Source organism: Astatotilapia calliptera, chromosome 19, assembly GCF_964374335.1.
Source record: "Astatotilapia calliptera chromosome 19, fAstCal68.1, whole genome shotgun sequence".
Lineage (NCBI taxonomy): Eukaryota > Metazoa > Chordata > Actinopteri > Cichliformes > Cichlidae > Astatotilapia > Astatotilapia calliptera.
The window spans coordinates 19,329,112-19,349,101 of record NC_137440.1 but is presented as its reverse complement, the minus strand read 5'-3'; the positions used below and the strand labels follow the sequence as shown (position 1 = coordinate 19,349,101).

At 40.1% G+C, this 19,990-nt stretch overlaps 2 protein-coding genes across 18 annotated transcripts in view; one reads left to right on the top strand and one right to left on the bottom strand.

The window, feature by feature from the left end:
- Positions 1-19,990, top strand: part of ccdc177 (coiled-coil domain containing 177) — a 170,051-nt gene that overhangs the window by 112,652 nt on the left and 37,409 nt on the right. The window contains exons 2-3 of one of the 4 annotated variants that reach the window (XM_026152110.2): positions 14,824-14,887; positions 15,054-15,225. The exons of 2 other annotated variants lie outside the window; for them this stretch is intronic. In XM_026152110.2, coding sequence (XP_026007895.2) covers positions 15,190-15,225 — 36 coding nt within the window. In that variant the 5' untranslated portion in view covers positions 14,824-14,887; positions 15,054-15,189. Of the gene's footprint in view, positions 1-14,823; positions 14,888-15,053; positions 15,226-16,542; positions 16,666-19,990 lie in introns of those variants that run through there. One more of the 4 variants, XM_026152111.2, reaches the window with a different exon arrangement.
- smoc1 (SPARC related modular calcium binding 1) overlaps positions 1-19,990 on the bottom strand; it is a 62,105-nt gene that overhangs the window by 19,969 nt on the left and 22,146 nt on the right. For 4 of the 14 annotated variants that reach the window (XM_080293709.1, XM_080293713.1, XM_080293708.1 and 1 more), the window contains exons 2-9: positions 19,692-19,854; positions 18,855-18,926; positions 16,845-16,963; positions 16,540-16,639; positions 13,980-14,030; positions 13,416-13,463; positions 10,567-10,659; positions 10,099-10,179 (exon numbers count right to left, since the gene is read on the bottom strand). In XM_080293709.1, coding sequence (XP_080149835.1) covers positions 10,099-10,179; positions 10,567-10,659; positions 13,416-13,463; positions 13,980-14,030; positions 16,540-16,639; positions 16,845-16,963; positions 18,855-18,926; positions 19,692-19,854 — 727 coding nt within the window. The remainder of the gene's footprint in view (positions 1-10,098; positions 10,180-10,566; positions 10,660-13,415; positions 13,464-13,979; positions 14,031-16,539; positions 16,640-16,844; positions 16,964-18,854; positions 18,927-19,691; positions 19,855-19,990) is intronic. The other 10 variants (XM_026152119.2, XM_080293714.1, XM_080293715.1 and 7 more) reach the window with 5 other exon arrangements.

The window sequence follows — 19,990 nt, the reverse complement described above, 5'->3', positions numbered from 1 at the left end:
CCATTACTAAGAAGTTGTACCTGACAGTAGCTTTGAAGTTTTTAAATTACACACATGATACCTTGTGTAACTCGTTTCTACATGGTTATAGACTCCCTCTCCTCTTTCCTACACCTGTATTTCAAAAGCAAATATAATGATACTATCATGGTCTTTTTACAAATTCACAATAACACAGAAAGCAGTGTTCTGGTGCCTTAGCAGGAAATAATAATAAAAATCACAGTGCTGATTTAAAGGCTGACATTTAAATCATAATGCTGTGCTTAGAGTACAGAATATTATTGTCTGTTACAATGGCTGCCGTATCCATTTAGTCATAAAAACTTGTCTTTTTATGACTGAGACACATGACAGATCTACACTGGTCCCTGATCAATCACGGCTGCCATCTTTCATGAGATGCCTGATGTCACTGGATGGAAGTTCAGGAAAAGAGTGTAAACGGCCAATGGTAACCAGATAGTATTACGATACTGGCTGTCTTGTGTTTAATAGTTCCACCTAGCTACTCCAGCAACATTATTCATCTTTTGCTTTGCTTTGTTTCCAGTTTTGCAAAGCTGAGCAGGGGAAAAAGTCTAAACAGCTGGAGGAGCACTCTGTACTCACGTCAGTCAACTTTACAGAAGTGACAGAATTGTTTTGAGTCTTCCACAATTTTTCCAAGATGCAAGTCTTTCTGTGACACTGACTGACTGACTGCTGTACACGATCCTCGCTTTCATCCCCAGCTTAAACAAGTGCCCTGCTTTGTCCGCATCACGCAATAATCAAGCTGATATCATGAGCGCAAAACTTTATAGGTGGCATTTTGAGAACACTGGGTCATGAAAAACCTAGCATGTCATTACTTCTGTTTCTTTTTGTTTTGGCAGTGACTGTGTGCAAAACAAAATACTCTCTTATCACGATCCATGGTGAAGTTAATAAAGGTGGAGATGACGGTGGTGGCAGGTTCAGCAGAAGGCCTGAGACCTAGCGGAGGAGAGTGGGAGGTGGGGAGGTCAGATTTCCTGAGCGTGGCTGCCAGCACAGAGCTAAACGTGTCCTTGCACTAAAGAACATTTTTTGTCCTGTAAGGACTCATACTCAAGTGTTCTTAGTGCTGTCCTCGCCAAGGTTCCTTCACATCCAAATTATTTAGCACTGTTTATTATACAAAGGTTATGCTGGCGCCAGGCACTAGGATTCCCAAAAGAAAATTGTTTTTGTACATATAAATGGAAAAAGGCTGGATGCTTGCAATGTAATCCTTTCAGTTTTGTGTGGACATGAAATTCAATCAACGTCGTCCAGGCCTGCCTTGGATATCTGCATTTCTGCTCTATTTATTTTTTGTTTTTGTTTCTTTTTCAATTTTATTTCCCTTCCTTTGACAGGAACTGAAAGACAAGAAACACAAAACCCTCAGAAAACAAATATTGTAGTTTGGGTAAAAAAATGAAACCCACACAAGTGGAAGTCAGGAACAGTTGTAACAATGTGATCATTGTTGTTGTGATTTTCTTCAGGGCAAATTGATAATGAACAAAAGATGGCTGTCTGCAGTATCTTTGATAACACACTTGCCCCATTTTATACGTCTCACTTTGGCCATTGTTACTGAGGCTCCAGCCTTAGCAAAATAATTTTTAATCTCCTTTTTTTCTTTATTCCTATGCTTGTTGTGACCACTCTCACTTTCTCAGTCCTTTCCTCCACTCCTCTACATCTTTTTCTTTCTTTTTCTTTTACCCTGCTTCCCTCCGTCCTAATTCCTCTGTCTTTAAACCTGCTCTCCCCCCTCCGATTGCTCTCTTTTTCACTTCACTTCAATGGCTTTCAGCTGTTGGGTAATCACTGCAACATTGTCTGCCTTCTCTGCAGTTAAGATGGCAGAAATGTTAGTAATAGAGGAACTCTGTGAGGATGTATATAGGTGCATGTGTTTGTCTTTACAACACAACAAAAGCATTGAGATGATAGAGACTCATTAAAAAGATGGTGTAACTTTTGAACACATCAACCGAACAGCCGAAACCTGTTGCTGTGCACACTTATTGCCCTTTAAAGTTAAACAAGTGCATCCTGCCCTCTTGCATGACATGTAAATGGGATTACAAGAAACAAAAGTCTTTTTAAGACTGCAAATGTTTAAACAAAATCATGCGCATTAATGACATGATCGCATTATATCCCTTCAGCATTTTTGTTTTTCTTTTGTTTGCTTCACCACAAGAGAGGAGTGGTGGTTTTTAAGTTTCTGCTTCTCTGTACACTTTTAAAAATGAGCTGCATGACAGAGCGCTTCCCCCTGCTTGCAACATTTGATCAACAGCACGTCAAAGTCTGGCAACACAGCATCTGTTTGAAAAATGGACCTTGCTTTGCTTTGCCTAAGCAAACACATTTCACTAGCACAATCTCCACATCGCTCTAAATCAGAATTATTGAGTGTCCAGAGACAAAGCCTGTAAATGAATAACGCAGTTTATGTGCGTGCGGGATGTCTGCTCCATTAGGACTCAGGTTATTTCACTTTGTATTTAAAGACAGGAAGGTTTAAATAAGGACTGTTATTCCAAATCTTCTCTGCTTAGAAATGATTTTATCCAGAAGTTAATAAAGCAGTTTGTCAGTATAAGGAGCCCTGCCAGTCTCTGCCCTTGTTCTAGAGTCAAGTGGAGAAATTGCCTGGTGGGTAGAGAGATTTATTCGCTGTCTCTTCCCTTTCGCGTGCCGAATTGCCCGAGTGAGTGAGTGTATGTGTATGAATATAATACAACAATATATCACCTTGCTAGTACCCATTTGGACAGCTTTTGCCTTTAGAACTGCCTTGATTATTTTTAATTTATTTTTGATCTGTGCTGACTGGACAGCGTCACAAAGTTGCTCCAGATTTGTGACCTGCACATCCATGATGTGTATCTCCTGTTCCACCATATGGAGTTACTCTATTAGAATGACATCTGGTGACCGTGGAGGCCATTTTGAGTACAATGGACTCACTGTCATGTTCAAGAGACCAGTCTGAGATTATTTGATGTTTGTGACATGGTGTGTTATCCTGCTGGTGGAAGCTTTTGAAGATTAATAAACTGTGGTCATAAAGTTAGGCTGTGGCATTTAAATGATCAGCTTGTACTTTTTTTCTTGGTTAAATGATTATAAAAATTACAAAATTGCTAGAAAATTCTAAAGACAGAATGGATCCATGAATGAAGTATGAGAAAGGGCAGTTTTTGCAGTGAAGAAGAATGGGGTTTTAAATCTTTTTAGGGTTTTAATGTTTTCAAAACATGTTAAAAAGGAAGAAGGCAAAGCATTAAGGATATTAACAAAAGACAAACAATGGACTTTTTTTTTACTAACCAATCAGAAGACACGCTGTAATTGTGTATGCTGGAGCTAACAAATTACAAATTAGTTATTTAATTTATTGATTTCCTTCTTGAGTTATCGCATTCACAAGATTTTCAGAAGACTTGACCTCTGACCTTAACCTTCAGGTTGATGCTACTGCAATTCAAATCCAGCTGAGATTTTTAGTAGATACACCTTTGGCATCAATTTGAAACTCTTATATCGCCTCGTTCTCCAGTTACAGCATTGACAAACATGGGCGTCAACGGCACCCACACCTCCAGCTAATGACAACGGTCCGAGAGCCTTTTACGGCTGATGGGTAAAAGTGATAGATGTGTTTTTGTTCCTTTGTTGCCACAAAGTCTTGTAGCTAAAAGAATTTGTGACTGATCTTTACTAGGGATGGGTACCGGTGTCCGGTGCCATCATTCTGACATAAACGGTAGTAACCAGACCGAAAAGCAGCGCACATTTCGGTGCTTTATTTCGGTGCTTTTTTTTTTTCCTGAGCTGTGATACACTTCTAGCCAATCATTTTACGTTTCCGAGGATAGTAGGCGGGGCCAGGTACGTACGTTCTGTTGGAGCAGAGCTACAGATTAAAAATGCCCAAGGCGAAGCGGTCAAAAGTCTGGCTGTACTTCACAGCAAAATATGCAAACTCAGCAGCCTGCAACAAGTGCTTTAAGCTGATACTGTGATACTGTCAAAGGAGGTAACACCAAGAATCCGATTAAACAGCTGGCAATGCATAGCGTTTTTTTTAAAAGCCGAGAAATGCGCTGTATTTGATAGTTTGCTGCTAGACCTCACACCGTGCACGTCGGGTGGGTTGCCAGTTATCGGACCCGGAGCAACATCCCCCAAAAACCCGAAGAATAGAGTCCTGGCCCCTAGCCCTGCCAGTGTAGCAGAAATGCAGTGGCGTGTCTAGAAAATTTTTGTTGGGGGGCCAGGTAGGGGCACAGATTTGGAGAAGGGTGGCAGATTTAATTGGCAGATAATGTTTTAAAAAAAAATTCTACCAACCCTTAACCATAATTCAATAATCCTATAAACCTAATAACCAAATGCACTTTTAACTCTTATTAGAATGAGATTTTAACCACTACGGTGCAAAGTTTTTAGATACTGCGTTGATAAAGTACAAGAGATACAATCAGTGCTTTGTCAGTGTTTACTCAGCATTCAAGGACAGCAATATTTGCATAGTATTTTTACTGACATATACTGCACATGTGTTTTGGGCAAAAACATTTTTGAATATTAAAATACGAACATTTGTAGCAAACAATTGACAAATTAGCCAGTTCCAATGTAAAACTTTCTCTGCCTGTTAAAAAAAGAAGATAATCTTCTCACAAACTGGTGTTTGATTTTGAAACAGGAAAAAAGTGGAGAAACAACTGAAAAGACTAATATTTGAATAAAACCTGAAAGCAAGTAAATACTTTCTATGCTGCCTTATGGTAAACTTTGGTAATATTGATAAAGAACAACACTGGCTGATGTATGTATATGTATGATTTCTATACATTTTACGTCAGATAAAAACTTTGGTTGTAAGATTTAGATAATTATTTAATAAAAGCTAGATATTTTAAATGAGAATAAGAAAGAAAAGTATTTCTTTGTGCCCCCTTTCCCTGTTAATGCCCTACCTGGCCCCCTGGCAAAACTTTGCTAGACCCGCCCCTGCACAGTTACCAGCTGTCAGCTACATAAAAAAGGATCCTGGTGGGTGGTCTTCACGTTTCCCTCTCACCAGATATCCAAACCGACATCATGACCAGCAGCTTTACAGCTGTGGCTCCAGCAAACATCAGCTGATACTAGAAATTAATATTAAATAAATTCTAACAACAGCCGATCAAGCTTAAACGTGCTGCTGTTGTTTAGCGCGACATCTGCTGGTTTCGTCTTTCTGGCGCAAAGTGGGCGATAAACAAACAAGAGAGAAAAGCCGATCAGCTGATCATCGATCAGTTTCATGATTGAAGTAGCAACAGGAGAGGCAGGATGAGAGAAGAGGCAGCTGTGCAGCGTAAAGACAGAATAAATCCAGCTTTGTGTCTTTTTCCATTCTAGCTGAAGTTCGGGACAAACTGCGTCTCTTCTCAGCTCAATACGAAACGTGTAATATTTTCTCTGAATGAGGGACCATTCCATTTTTTTAAGGAGCCGTTGGCAACTCTACTAACTAACCTTATGAATAAAATAAAGTTCACTATCAGTAACATCATAGCAACCGAACAGCTGTATAAAAACTCCAAGCTGGCTAGAACGCAGTATGAGTTATTGCAACTGACAGTAAAAAGTCAGCACAACGAAAATAAACTCCACCTAAACTTAGTTTATATCTGACCCAGATAGACTGCAGGTCATAACTTCTTACCTGAAGTTCAGTTCACCTGACACTCGGACTGGTGGCTGCTTCGGGGCTCTCCTCCTGCCTCCCCTTCCCTCATCCACCTGCTGCCTCTGTGGAAGCCCCGCCATAGCCACCACCAAACAACGGAGTTATTTCTACACATCGACCTGCATCTGGCCAATCCACCACCTCTCATTGTTCATGCCATTACAAAAAAAATAAAAAATAAGTCAAATAAGCCCGATGGCCAGTCCAGCTATGTTAACCTGCAACCAAATCTGCAGCTCCATACAGCAATGTTACGACTTAGATTACATCTTATAACTCATAACTCTTATGTTAGCTGCCCTCTCTAGCATACTGTCTGAAATATTCCACGGCTGCAATAATTCTTTAAGTGTTATTTTTTCCTTGGTATTCTAATTTCGCCGAAGTTTACTAAACTCAACAAACTTAATATTACTTACCGGGACATTTATTCTGTCCTCATTTTCTTTCACCGAAAAATTGTTTCCTGCAGTGACGTCTTTCGCGCTTGGCTCTCCTACCTTTGCTAAGGTGATGCGCATAGCGCAGAAGCCGATGCTGCATTCACTTACACTCGGATATCTGAGCGTCACCGTGAAAACATAATCGGACATTTGATATTTGATTGAATTTTATTGTTTTGCCTTTGGGGTGGCACCTGGGGTGGCCAGTCTGGTTGGGGGGGGGGGCCTGTGCCCCCCCAGGCCACCCCGCTGGACACGCCATTGCAGAAATGATGAGGATGATGATGCAGCAGCAGCCGTTCTTCTCTGCGTGAGTAGCTTCATGTTGTTCGTGTGTAATTTACGTTGAGTAGGCTAACCACGTTATTACATTAATGCATGTAAGGTGAACTAGCAAACATCATCATAGCTACATGCGGCTGTCTTCTTGTTTGATGGCAGATACTCCCTTCACCCTGGCCAAAAAGGCTAAAATGACCAAAGAAAAAGTGGAAAACAGTTAAACATGAGAGGTTTTTGGACAAAGTTTGTGTTTTTTCCATTGATTAAGCACTTCTTCCAGCCAAGAGTGATACCATATATGCCACATAGCTGCAGAAAAGGCACACATTGTTATCTTTTTACAAAAAAAACAGCTGAACATGAGAGGTTTTTGGACAAAGTTTGTGTTCTCCATTCTTTAAGCACCAGTTCGAGCACCGTTTAAGCACCGGCACAGTTTCAAAAGTACCGATTTGGCACCGGTATCGGATAAAACCTAAACGATACCCATCCCTAATCTTTACATTGTTGAGGTATTTTTTCCTGTTTTTTGTTTTTTTTTTTTTTTGGCAGATAAAATGCACATGCAAAATGTGACCTCTGCCTTAAAAAGTACCAGCAAACAATGCTACAGCTGCCACTGTTAATGGAAGAGATGCTATCAGTACCAACCTGCTTTGCAATGAGGTAAAGTCACTACATTTAGAAGTCCTGCCCTCTCATGTTAAGTTTATTTCACCCCTAAACTGAGAGTAGCTTTTTCACTTATTGTAATATTACTAATACTTAAAGTAAAATATACTTATTTTACTTTATTGTATTTATTTCAGATTAGTTTTTACCTAATTAATTTTTCATACTGTATTATATGTAAGTTATATGCCCTTCTACATATTTCATATATGTTTGTTGTGAACTTTGAACTGCTATAACAAAGGAGTTTTCCCACCAAAACAAAATATATCTTACCTCTTCTTTTCTTTATCTGAAATGTACAGTAAGCTACATGGACAGTATAATCAACATGTGCAAAGAATTGTGAATGCTGGTATCTCAAAGTACAATAAAAAATAATTTTTTTAAATAGGTAACATTGTAACATAAGAAATTATTTATATTGTGGATATTTTGTAACGTAACAAGTACTCTTAAAAGTAACATTACCCAGCACTGGTAACTAGCTCATTAAATTAAAGAATTACAAAAGAGCCAGTGCACTTAAGAATGTAAGCAGAAGAAGTGTACTGATACAAGTTTTCAAGAACAAGGATGATGTGCAAAACTGTTGTAGCTATAGAGGGATAACGCTGAAGCTAGGTTAAGATCAGAATTCATGAGTATTGGTGAAAAAGTATAAAGAAGGTCAAAAGGAGTTACACAGTGTTCTTGCTGATCTAGAGAAAGCATATGATGCCAAGAGAATGGCAGAGAGGGTGGTGCTGGATATGTATTGCTGGACAGTAAGACAGCGGTGAGGTGTGGGGTGGGAATGACAGATGGGTTCAGAGTGGGGATGGGATTACACTGGGGATGACACTGCCTGACAGATGAGGTCAGGCAGGAATTTCCTTGTCTATGATGTTATGATCTGTGGTGAGAGTAGGGAGCAGATGGAAGAGAGCCTGGAGAGGTGGAGGTATTCTCTGGAGAGAAGAGGAATGAAAGAACGACAGGATACATGTGTGTGACTGAGAGGGAAACGGGTGAAAAAGTGAAGGAGACAATTTTAAATACCCGGGGTCAACCATCCAAAGCAACGGACACTGCACAAGAGAGGAGAAGAAGAGAGTGCAGGTGGGGTGGGTGGAGAAGAGTGGAGGGGGTGATTTGTGATAGGATAGCATGAAGTGTAGAAGGGAAGGTTTACAAGATGGTAGTGAGACCTGTTATGATGTATTTTTTGGAGCTGGCGGCACTGACAAAAAGACAGGCAGAGCTGGAGAGGGCAGCGCTAAATATACGGGATGGACAAGATTAGAGAAGACAGACAAACTTAGCGAGGAACGGTTGTGATTGTTTGGATATGTGCAAACAGGAGGGATGGTGGATATATTGGACAAAGGATGTTTAATATGGAACTGCCAGGCAGGAGGAAACCAGGAAGACCACAGAGAAGAGATTCATGGATGAAGTGAAGGAGGATATGAAAAGGGCTGGTGTGGCAGAGGAGGATGGTTGGGATAGAATGAGATGGAATCAGACGATCAGCTGTGGTGACCCCTAATGGGAGCAGCCAAAAGAAGAAGAGGTTTAAGTACACTTCCTCCAGTAACTGTTATTTGCTTTCCAACTTTAAATTAGGCACAGGCACACAATCTCCTTTGACAACACACACAAACACACACGCGGTTTGCAATCACATGCAGATGTAGACACACACATCGCTCATGCCTCAAATGTGATGACATCTCCCCCTCACTCGGCCTTGTCGCTTGTCCTTTGAGGACACCGGATGCTAATTTGAAACGGGAAGCTGGTGTTTCCACAGAAGTTTCAAAGAGCTGTCACAGCAAATACCTCTTAGATAAAATACACCCCTCAATGCTGACCACAGTTTCCCCTGCCACATCACCATCATTCATAATCCCAGGAAACCCCAAGGTACAATCAAGTATTTGTATGCCTCATTGTTTGCAGCGTAGCATGTAAAATCAGATTTTGTGGTAAATGGCAGACAAAAAGGTTTAGGATGAAAGAAGAGTTGTGAGATTACATAGATGCCTCAACAATATTTAGATGCAAAATACTGAGGTGTGCAAGAAGACGGGCAGACAAACTACTGGTGAGATGTGGTGAATTTTTTTCTTTTTTCCTTTCAGTATTTTAACGGCAAAAACTACGGGGCTTACAAGTCTGCAAGCTTCCACATCAGTTTTCATGGGTATTTGATTTCCTGAAAGTCTGATTAAATCATAAATGCTTTTTTAAACACTCGTGGAAACATTATAGCTCAACACCAACACAGTAAGTGCCTGATTTGCACTTTCCCCCCCCCCCATTTTTTCCATCTTTAGGAGATACAGTCTGAATGAAAGATTTATTATTGAAGAAAATAGACTGTTTTTAGACTTTTGAAGATTTACATCAACCCATATATATCAGCTAACCAATATATCCATCTACTCCTAATACACATATGCTCACACAGGCCACACTTCATTCACTCCTCGACTTGGTACAGCCATCAAACCTCCCAGAGTTTAGTGGACACGTCAAGGCGTAATTAAAAAGGAGACAGAGAAAGCTAAACAAATTACACCAAAGGAATGAAACCACAAAACATAACCCTGGCAGTGTAGGTCTGTCTTCAAGTTAAAACAGATTACATTTCATGGCAAGCTGGTGGTTTTGAAACTGGTTACACCGGAGCCACGTTTATATATACTTTGTTTAGGGTTCTAGCAACTTCTCTGATAGCTTTCATATCTTCCAAAGGTCAGTATGGCTAATTATTTAGCCTGAGTATGTAAAAAGTGTGGCAGAGAAGAGCTGAGTTTATCAGCATCCAACAATGCTATATTTTAAGGGCTTCACGCACACAAACTTGCAAATTAATGCATACCCCTAATGCCTTTATTTTAGAGAATATGTGTAGAATAAGCAGAAAATTTTTCTTTCACTCACCTGGTTTCCTGGAAGAGGAGCTGTTCTTTTTGTTCTCCTTGTAAACCAGCTGTTTTATCCATAGTGTTGGAGCAGTTATCTCTGCAGCGACAGAATGACAAGTTCTAGACAAATAGCTTTCACACATTTAGGTGATCTCGAGAAAATTTTACACACAGCCGTGCTTTATTTAACCTCACCAGTAGCTACTTATTTGAAAAGCAACATGCACAGCCAAGCTTTGCCCACAAAACCAAAGCTAAAATTGCATCCAAGATCCCAGTTTTTCCAAAAATATCAAATGTATCATTTGGTATTTTAACATCTGGCCTTTTCCATTTGATGTAATGGTGCATTCTTAAGACATGGGATGTAAGCACACAAAGGAGCAATGCTGTCAGCTGCCTTTAAACCTATGAGTCATTATAAATATACCATATGCACACTAATTATCTAAGCGACTGTGTAGGAGTTATTGAGGAGGCTTACCATCACCCTCAGGGGGGACATGAGTCTCCATGGTGGGTGTGGGCTTGGAGCCATCATCTGGGTTAAGGGTGAGAAAGAAACGGAAAGAGACTACTATTATTGAGGTTAATACAATCTACTCTCCAGAACTGTTGAATGGTTGGGATTTGCACATGGCCCGGCCAAGACAGACAGACAGACAGACAGACAGACAGACAGACTGAATAATATAGAAAGGAGAGAGAGAGAGACAAACACCCACATGTGGTCCTGCACACATGCATCAATAAATCATCCTCACACCAACATGATCAGCTGCACATTTAGCACACTCACTCACACTCGCAGTGTAAACCACACACCCAGACACTCACACGAGGAGGACACCGCTCCTCAGGACAAATGCAGTGCAGATGTAGCATCAGAAAGCTGCATCCACAGTTAATGCAAAGAGGTGAAACTGTCTGTGTCGTCATTCTTAATTGTCAAATTATGTTGTAATGTATCGCTAGGAAGTAGGTCAACTGGTTAGTCTGCCCAAAAATGTTTGTTTTTGGTGAGATCTCAAGTTCCTTGAATGCATTAAAATTTGGAAATAATATACTCATGGATGTCCAGGGAATTTACCAAAGTGAATTCGGTGATGGTCTCATCGTTAGTTTACAATCACGTCACGCTGGAAAATTACTCCTTCACACCTTGGTTAAGTAGAAGGATATATAACAAAACCAGTTTAAAATGGAATCACACGAGTTTTTACAAAAATAATACGAGGTCATTTATTCTCCCAAGCGGATACGCATCACTCAAGCATCATCCTCGGGGCAAAGTCTTCAAAACACATGAAGTACTAGATAATTAACTGTCTCGGACACTAAAATAAAAAACACTAATAAGCCACAGAAGAATCTAATTAAGCAATATTTTCCTCTTTTTTCCTTTCGTAAAATATGCCAGTGTAGAAGGAGACTTAGAAGTTGTCGTGACTCCCTTGTTTTTGGCAGATGCAAATATGCAGCTCACTTTAACTACTAACCAAAACTACAAGTAATAAAATTGAAGATCACAGTATAAACGTTTATTCTTATTCATTACAGTTAAACACTGGTAAAATATTTGTGTCTCTGCTCCCACACTGAGGGCCAAATAAACTGCTGTCTTCAGTTTTCTTGGTAAATTATTAACTAAATATTTGACTTTCCTCCCTTAAACACATTAAATTGTGGCAATGCTAAAGTTCATATGGGTATAACAAAAATACAACAATTTAACTGTTAAGCAAAAACTAAAAACATTTCAAGTCCGTTTTTTTACATTTATAGATGTGATTATAAAGTTTTGCAACTCTGCCTATTAAAGATTCAAGAATGCTTTCTGGAAGTCGCCCTCTGTTATCACATGAAGACTTTTGAGTTTGCTATGTAGCCCACAATCGCACACTGTTTCAAAGTGGCAGGTGAGCAAAGCTTTTATTGGCGAGGTGAAAATACTCCTGCATTTCAATTCACTGTGACCATGTGCACAGTGCACACCTAATCTTTTCCCTCTGTGCAATATAGTAGACCTCCATGCTGTCAGTCAGATCCTATCAAGGCAAATTCAAACCCTGTGAATGATGAGCATGGTCGTGACTGTCATTTGCTGCCTTTGGATGGAAATTTCTGTCAAAAACTGCTGTTTGGTCTCAGGAGCCAGAGCCCCAGCTCTCATTCTCCACTATACTCTGCAGTGACGTAGAAGTTGATAGTTTGCTCCCTACAAAAGTCTAAAGTCCATGTTTATACACCCCTTGCAGTTAGAGTAGAACTGATTTCTAAAAACTGCAGCTGCATTGAAAGTAACCCAGGGGCACCAAAGAGGGTGACCTTGTAGGGAAAACTGGTAAAATTTAAAGTAGCTAAGCTTTTAGGTAGAGTTGCAAAACTTTAAAGGATCTCATGTAATGCTGTGAATTGAACTGCCTAGAATACTCACCCACATGCGGTATTGTAGCATCTGGAAAATTCCTTGGGAAATAATTCAATCAAAAGCAAACAACAGAGAAACTTTGATTGGAGATAAACACTAATGTTAAGTTCTTAAATCAGATGACATGTCAGTAATGTTAAAGAACCTGAGGTCAAACTGACCTATTCAGGTTGAACTGTAAATAAAATGCAGTAGTCACTGGGTCGGTCTTGGTGTAAACCCAGGTGAAACAAAGAATGAGCAGCAGCGTTTTTGTTTTGTTTATTAAATATCTCTCTTAATTTACCATACATGAGAAGTCTATGTGTAAACCCTGCTAGAGTGTGATAAGCATGTCAAAATAACCTGTAACTTACTGCAATTGTCAAGTGGTGTGAAATGGCATCGGCAGAGAAGCTTCGAGAGACTGCCCACTTTTTTTCAGTTTAAAGAAATTCCTTAAGATCTGTTTTCTGTGAGATTTCTGAAGCAAAGACCGATTTTTAGAGGCTCAGTAGAAAGTCTCCTCAGTGTTTCTTTAATTTCTTGAATTAATTCTATAATGTTCCATATTTTACCATTCCTGGAGGGTGGGGAAAAAAGCATAACTTGAGCAAAACCAGTCAAGATTTTGGACAGATTTGTTAAAACTGCTATGGTTAAAGATGAACTGTCACTTGAGGGATGCATTAGACAGTGGTGCATATATTTGAGATCTTTATAATAAATTCAGCATCATTTGCATCTTATAAAAGGGGGGAAACATCTCTTGGTATTGTTTTTAGATTCCCTTTAACAGTGAAGGCCAGTACGTGTAAGTTTGTGTTCTTCACAAATGTTGACTTTGCATGGATCACATGGAGTAAAATCAGGTCAAAACACTTTTAGGGTACATGCACACATAACAGCAGATCACAACTCACCTTTTCTATCTGTGTTTGGTGGCCCTGGTGGCTTATCAGTTACTGACCCTGGGAAGAGGAAGAAACAGTGTAAACCAAAGACTAGACAGTAACATCCAGTAAAGTTAAATTTAAAGGATTTGTCTTCAAAACTGTTTTTTTTTTTTGTTGTTGTTTGAGCTGGTAAAATAAATAAAAAAATTACCAACTTACAGCAAGTAAATATGTTTTTATTTCTTTTAAAACAGTCGACACAGGAAACATCAGAAAAACCAGCACTCCTACTGATTACCCAATCCACTGGTGTCTCTTCTTTTGGTTAGGTGGACGAGTACATATTGTTAGTACTATGCATAATTTTAATACAGACCAACGCAAAACTGTATGATCTGCTCCATCTGTGGAAATTAAACATGAAAGATTCCAAGTTCTAAATGTCATTCTTGTTTGGTGCATGCAGGTATTTGGTGTCATGCGTGGATGCACGGAGGGCAGGGCAAAATTAAATGGTGCAACCAATTACAATAGAAGAGAAAAATGGGAGATTCTATTTTAAGTTAAAGCAACTAGAAGGAAATTTACTACCTGACAATCCACTTGTCCCAGCATGAGTTCCCATAAATTCACGGAAGTTTCCTGCAAATGTATGCGAGATGATTGATTTGGGTCACAGTAGACAGGTGCATCTGAGCATGTCAAAGGTTATTTGATTGGGAAGGTATAGTAAGGGGCAGATGAGCTGGGCATGTACTGTTAAACTTTAGTATCCGGAGACACCAGTGGGTTTATTGTGCCCAGATTCAGGCACCAGTGTCATACATACCTTTGCAAGAAACAATGAAGATATCGGATCTTATCCAGGACAGAAAGGAGACAGGTAGAAATTGTGTTGTGCAATAAACTACATTTCAGGATTTTAAAAAGAGTGTATTTAAACACGATTACACGAGAATGCACTTTCCAACCTTTGCTAAGTGTAACTGCTTTTAATTAATCTGTTATCTAGACTCAAGTGTCAACTTTATTAGTGCAACTCGCTGGTATCTACAGACTGTGAAGCCATTTGAGTGCATTGTCATGTTCAAGAAACCAGTTCAAGATGATCTGAGCTCTGTGACATGGCACATTAATGCTTTGGAAGCAGCCATCAGGAGATGGTTAGACTGTGGCCATAAGGGGATTTATATGGTCAGCAAAAATAATTAAGAGAGGGTGTGGCATTTAAACTATGGTACCAAGTACCAGTTAGTACCAAGGGGCCTAAAGTGAGCCAACAAAATATCCCCAGCACTTACACAAATAGGGAAGAAGGACTCTTTTATGTTGTTTAGACCAAATTCTGACCCTATTATCTAAATGTCGAAGCAGAAATCAAGCAACACTTTTCCAATCTTCTGTATGAATTACAGTCTGTTTCCTATCTTTCCAGGCTGACAGGAATTGCACCGAGTGTGGGCTTCTGCTGCTGTGGCACATTTGCTTCAAGGTTAAAGGTGTTGTACATTCAGAGATGTTCTTCTGCATACCTTTGCTGTAACAGCAGGTTATCTGAATTACTGCTTTCTTATCAGCTTGAAGCGGTCTGGTCATTCTCTTCTGACCTCTGGCATCAACAAGGCCTAGAGAATTGCCACTAAGTGGATATTTGTTCTTTTTCAGACTATTACCTGTAAAGCCAAGAGATGGTTGTGCCAGAAGTTTCAGAAATCCTCAGACTGGCCCATCTGGCACAAACAAAATCACCTTTCTGCTTAATTCTGATGCTCCTTTTTAACATCAGCCAGTCATTTTGACCATGACTACACGCCTATATTCACTGAATTGCTATCATGTGAGTATACTGTATATCTAACAAAATGGCCAATCAGTGTATTTTGTATTTTTGGATTGTCAGAATGTCGTAGTTAAAGATATCATCCAAACTGACATCTTCACATTGCTTATTTTGTCAAACCAATCATCCAGAACAGATTTATGTCATATATGAACAGTAAAGCTCCAAATCCTGTAAGTTAAGGAACCGAACAAGCAAATATGATTTGGTGCAGCTCTGTTTTGGAGCAAATTCATTTTTTGCACCAGTAAGGTGAGGTTTTATTGTTGTAACGGGTGGATGGAAGTATGATCAATTTGTGAAGTTTTCTTCAAAGCATCAAACAGAAAAATGTGGCACAAGTTAGAGAGACAGAAAAGAGAAAGCACAGCAGATTAGGCAGATAGAGATCGATCAAGGAACTGAAGAGAAAAAGAAAAGGGGAGGTTTGGTTGGGGGTGCTTTGTCTGCTGAGCAGTTTCAGAGGGGCATGCGACCACTTTCACCGCACTTTCCACACAAAATTTGCACCATATGCTCTAGTGGCTTTGCAATCCAGCTCTGGCAAAGATCGCTGTGTATTATCTTCTGAGAGAAAATGATGGTGATTATCATAAAGTGTTCCCATCCAGGATGAGTGTGCAGAGCCCCGTTTGCTCTCTCTCCTCCAGCCTGCTGAGAGCACTTAGAGGTGGGGGGAGAGTTTGAGTGCCGAGAGGCCCCTGCATGTATGGCCATTAGCCTTCTCATTGACCTTGCACCTGCTGTAAGCCACATGACATTTAATACACATGTGCCCATAGAATGGCTCGACATTTACAGACAGACCTTTTGTAACTGTCATCCAAATGCTGTGTTCACTCTTTATCCTCCATCAGGACTGGCAGGCTTCCTGAACATCATTTATAAGTTTAACTCTGTGTCCAGTAGTATCCTAAAATTATATAAAGCCTTTGAAAAAGAATTATTGCCAGATGTTTTTTGAATTATGAAAACTAGTTCACTTCCTAAAATGATTGACTGGCCCCAAAACCCAGTGACTTGGCTTCCAAGCACGCTTGCCTGCAAGATCCAGCAAACATAGCCACCACTATCATGTCTAAAAGCTTATTTTTCTGTTTTTCATACCGACAAGGAATTGTCAGGAAACATCCAACCAACTCGGATGCTTTGGTCATGCAGACTGTTAAAAATACTCCGAAGTAGAGCTGTTCAGGTAACACAAATAATTAACCATCACTCGTATGTGCGGTAATACAACAGATGTTTTAAGATGATTTGGAAAAGCTCCTCATCAACAGGTTACCAACTTGATTCCCCCCTATTTAGTACCTGAACACACTGGGGTCCTGTTGTGCACAGAGGAGCCACTCACTGGCTTGCCATCACTGGTAACACACCAGCAGTAACCGGTCAGAGTATGGCACTGGACCTGCAGAGGCAAGACACATGGAAGAGGTAAAACACATGAGAGTGTAAATAAAGAACAGGGGGTGGACTTTTCTGTCAGTGAAGAAAAAGCTCAATTTTGGGGTGATCTGAAGAGGGGGGGTACACATGAGACTAATGGAAAGAGAAAGATGAAGCGTGAAAGATTTAAAAGGGAAGGAAAAAGCCGCGGATGATTGGATACGGACCTGGGCAAATGTTCCATCTTCATTGCATTCTGGGATGAACATGGACTCTGAAGACTGAGGTCTTCTGGCTTGCTCCAGAGCCTGGTTCCTCTCAACACGACACTTGGACTGTCCTGCATCTGAAACGTATTGAAAGGACCTTCTGTTCTCAAACACTGCATACAAACCTCCAGCACTGTTTTTATGTAGTGAAGACACATGTTCTGTGCCAGTAACACTCTGCTCACACCTGTAAATACAGACACAGTTTACTGCTGTGCCTTGCTCAATGGCATGTTTTGACAGGATGGGAAAACAAACATAATTTTATTACTTTCTTCTCAGTTTTGATTTTTAATCTGACCCTTAAAACACTTAATCAAACTTTCAGCGTGTGGTTTTTCACAAATCTGAAAAAAAAAGCTCCAACCATAATAAACCTGCAGGTAGCTCAACTCTAGAGGAGGCAGAGACTTTTTAACAGTCTTCAAAAATACTAAAACAACACATTCCTCAACACTGACCACTGCTAGTGCCAGATGTAGGCTATGGATACTTCATTGTTAGTGCTGAGGAGTGCGTCATGTACTCTACATGGATATTTGGAAATGTCAGTGGAAACTGTTCGTGCAGCACCGATGAGCTTGTCCTGCTCTCGAGGCACAGAGATGGAGGTGGCTTTAAAGGTCAGAGAATGAAGTGGGCTTCACACCAGCTGTTCACTGGTTCAAACTCCCGTCAGCGACTACTGTTTTTATTGCACTCAAAAATCCTGTGGACATGAGTTCATGTTCAACCGTTCATGTATACACAGTCACACCAGGGAGCTGACCAGTCGACCACGGTCCTCCACTTTTAACAAATATTTTTCCTGGATAAATAAAAGTTTGAAAAAGTCATCTCTGGACCTGAGTAGAGACAGACATGATGTCTCCTTTAAGCATAAAAGACTGACAGGGCCAAAATAGGGTGGTGATGTCACTGAGGAGGACAGCAATGCATGAATTTATAAATGAGACTTGTATTGTAGAGAAAATGCAGATAGAATATTGTAGTGAGACATAAAAGCAACCCCAAAATCCAACCTGAATACGTCTGATTTATGTAAATGTAAAAAGAAAGTCGAGCCCAGCAGTCGTTTGCAGGTTGTCGTCTCGTGCTTGTTAGCTGTAACAAAGCCGAAACACAGTGTATGGACACAGACAAATCTCCCTTTGAGAGACTTTGAATGATGCATAATGTGTTGATTTTAAAGCTAAATGATGAATAAGCAGGTCTGCCGGTTGAATCAGCCACAGCTTTGTGCTTGTTGTTGTTTGCGGTTGTTTGTTATACTTGTTAGCAATTTATAAGCCTCGTATTCAAATTAATCTGTTGTGTTTAATCTGAATCTCACGCACATTTCAACGAGACTTTGCCTGGCTTTGTCGTTGTAAACAAGGATTGGTTCACAAACTGCCTGCCTAAATAAAGCAGCATTTTCATTACAACAGAACAGGCCTGCTGCATCTGCAAAGACTGCGTGAGCTTTGCCCAGCTTTCCTTCCCTTGGCACAACACTGGTATTATGAAACAAAGCCACATATTACCACACAAAGGGAGTCAGATTCACTCCAAAAATGGATTTAGTCGTACTGCTGTTTTTCTAATGGATAGAAGGGGGTCTGGAAAAAAGGGGGCTACGATGCCCGGTTCCAATCTTGACTTTAGACCTATCAATCTCTGCCGTTGCTGGGTGGCTGGCATCCAGAAACTGAGGAAGTGTGTGAGCCTGGTCTGTAAAAACTTACATAGCTACACAGAGGCAGAAAATTAAAGACATCTTCTCCATTTAGTTCCACTTTTCCCAGACTTTGAGTTGTGGCCACAGGCTGCAGTTACTTAAATATGCTATTTAAGATTCTAATAAATTAATTTTATTGCTTTTTTCATTTTTATTTTATTGCTTTTTCAGTGGCCATATTAGGTTATGATGAATTCTAAAACTGCATTTTAGGTTGTGTGCGGTGTTTAAGGTGTCACAGTTCTTACCTTTGAGCTCCACGTCTCTCCCTTCAGATATAGCAGTTGGTGCTAGAGCCACTGGCAACACCCAGTTTTTACCTGAATGACAAAAAGGTCACAGAGTCTGTGTGGTTTTGGCTGTTGATGCTCTTTTTTGTACTCTTTCAGGTACTATTTAGAGTCGAGTACAATACAAAATCTCTGTACACCTTAATGAGCAACAGGTGTGACAAGGAAAACTTAAATAAACTTAAACTAAATTAAAATCTATTAGAATATTTCAAAGTATCAAAAATCTAAAAGTACAAATCCAGCTGTATTGTTTTGACATTTCAGACCAATGCAAACTATCTACCATGGCAATGCTATAGTACACCATGTGTTTTTAGGGTGATTTTCTTTTTGATCCATTTCCTCTCCAGCCCTAGATACAGATTCAGAAAATGAGCAAAGCATCAGTATAGGTAGGCCAAGTTAACCTCAACTGCAATCCCACAGGTCAGCTAATCTTAGTACAGAGTCAGTTTTTTTATCCAACCTAAAGTTGCTATGCACCTGCAAGCTGCTTTGCAACCAACCTTCATCCCAACACCTCTCATTAGTGCTGTGTCTGACTTATTATTGTACCTGTTGTGTGCCCGTTGATGTATGTAAATGCATGTATGACTTTTACTGATAGCTGTGGACTGTTATGTGTGAGAAATGGATTGTGTAAACACAGACATCAGGAAAACATTCATGTAAACATCATCACTTTTTACATTTATAAAAAAAACAGATAAATCCTACATCTCAATTTTCTTGAATGCACCCTGAAAATAGCTCCGTGTATCTGCACAGAGTTGACCAGAGTTTAGCTCTCACCTCGACACCGGCCTCTGTGTGCTAATGTGAGTGTCTTATCTTTGCAGCGCGCCTTCTGCAATTCACAGTTGCTGTCATAGCTCCGCCCGTCTGAACCACACACCGGCTTCCCCGTCCGTGAGCAGGTGATCCCACAGTCCCTGTCTCTGTCTCCAATCAGCCACTGCAACAACAAATACAGCAACATGTTAACATAACACTGGTGCAATACACATTTAACTCACTTCAGATTTTATATAATGGGACAGACACATTTTGAGATTAGGGACTTTGGAACTTTTTTGTCATCCCTTGAAAAA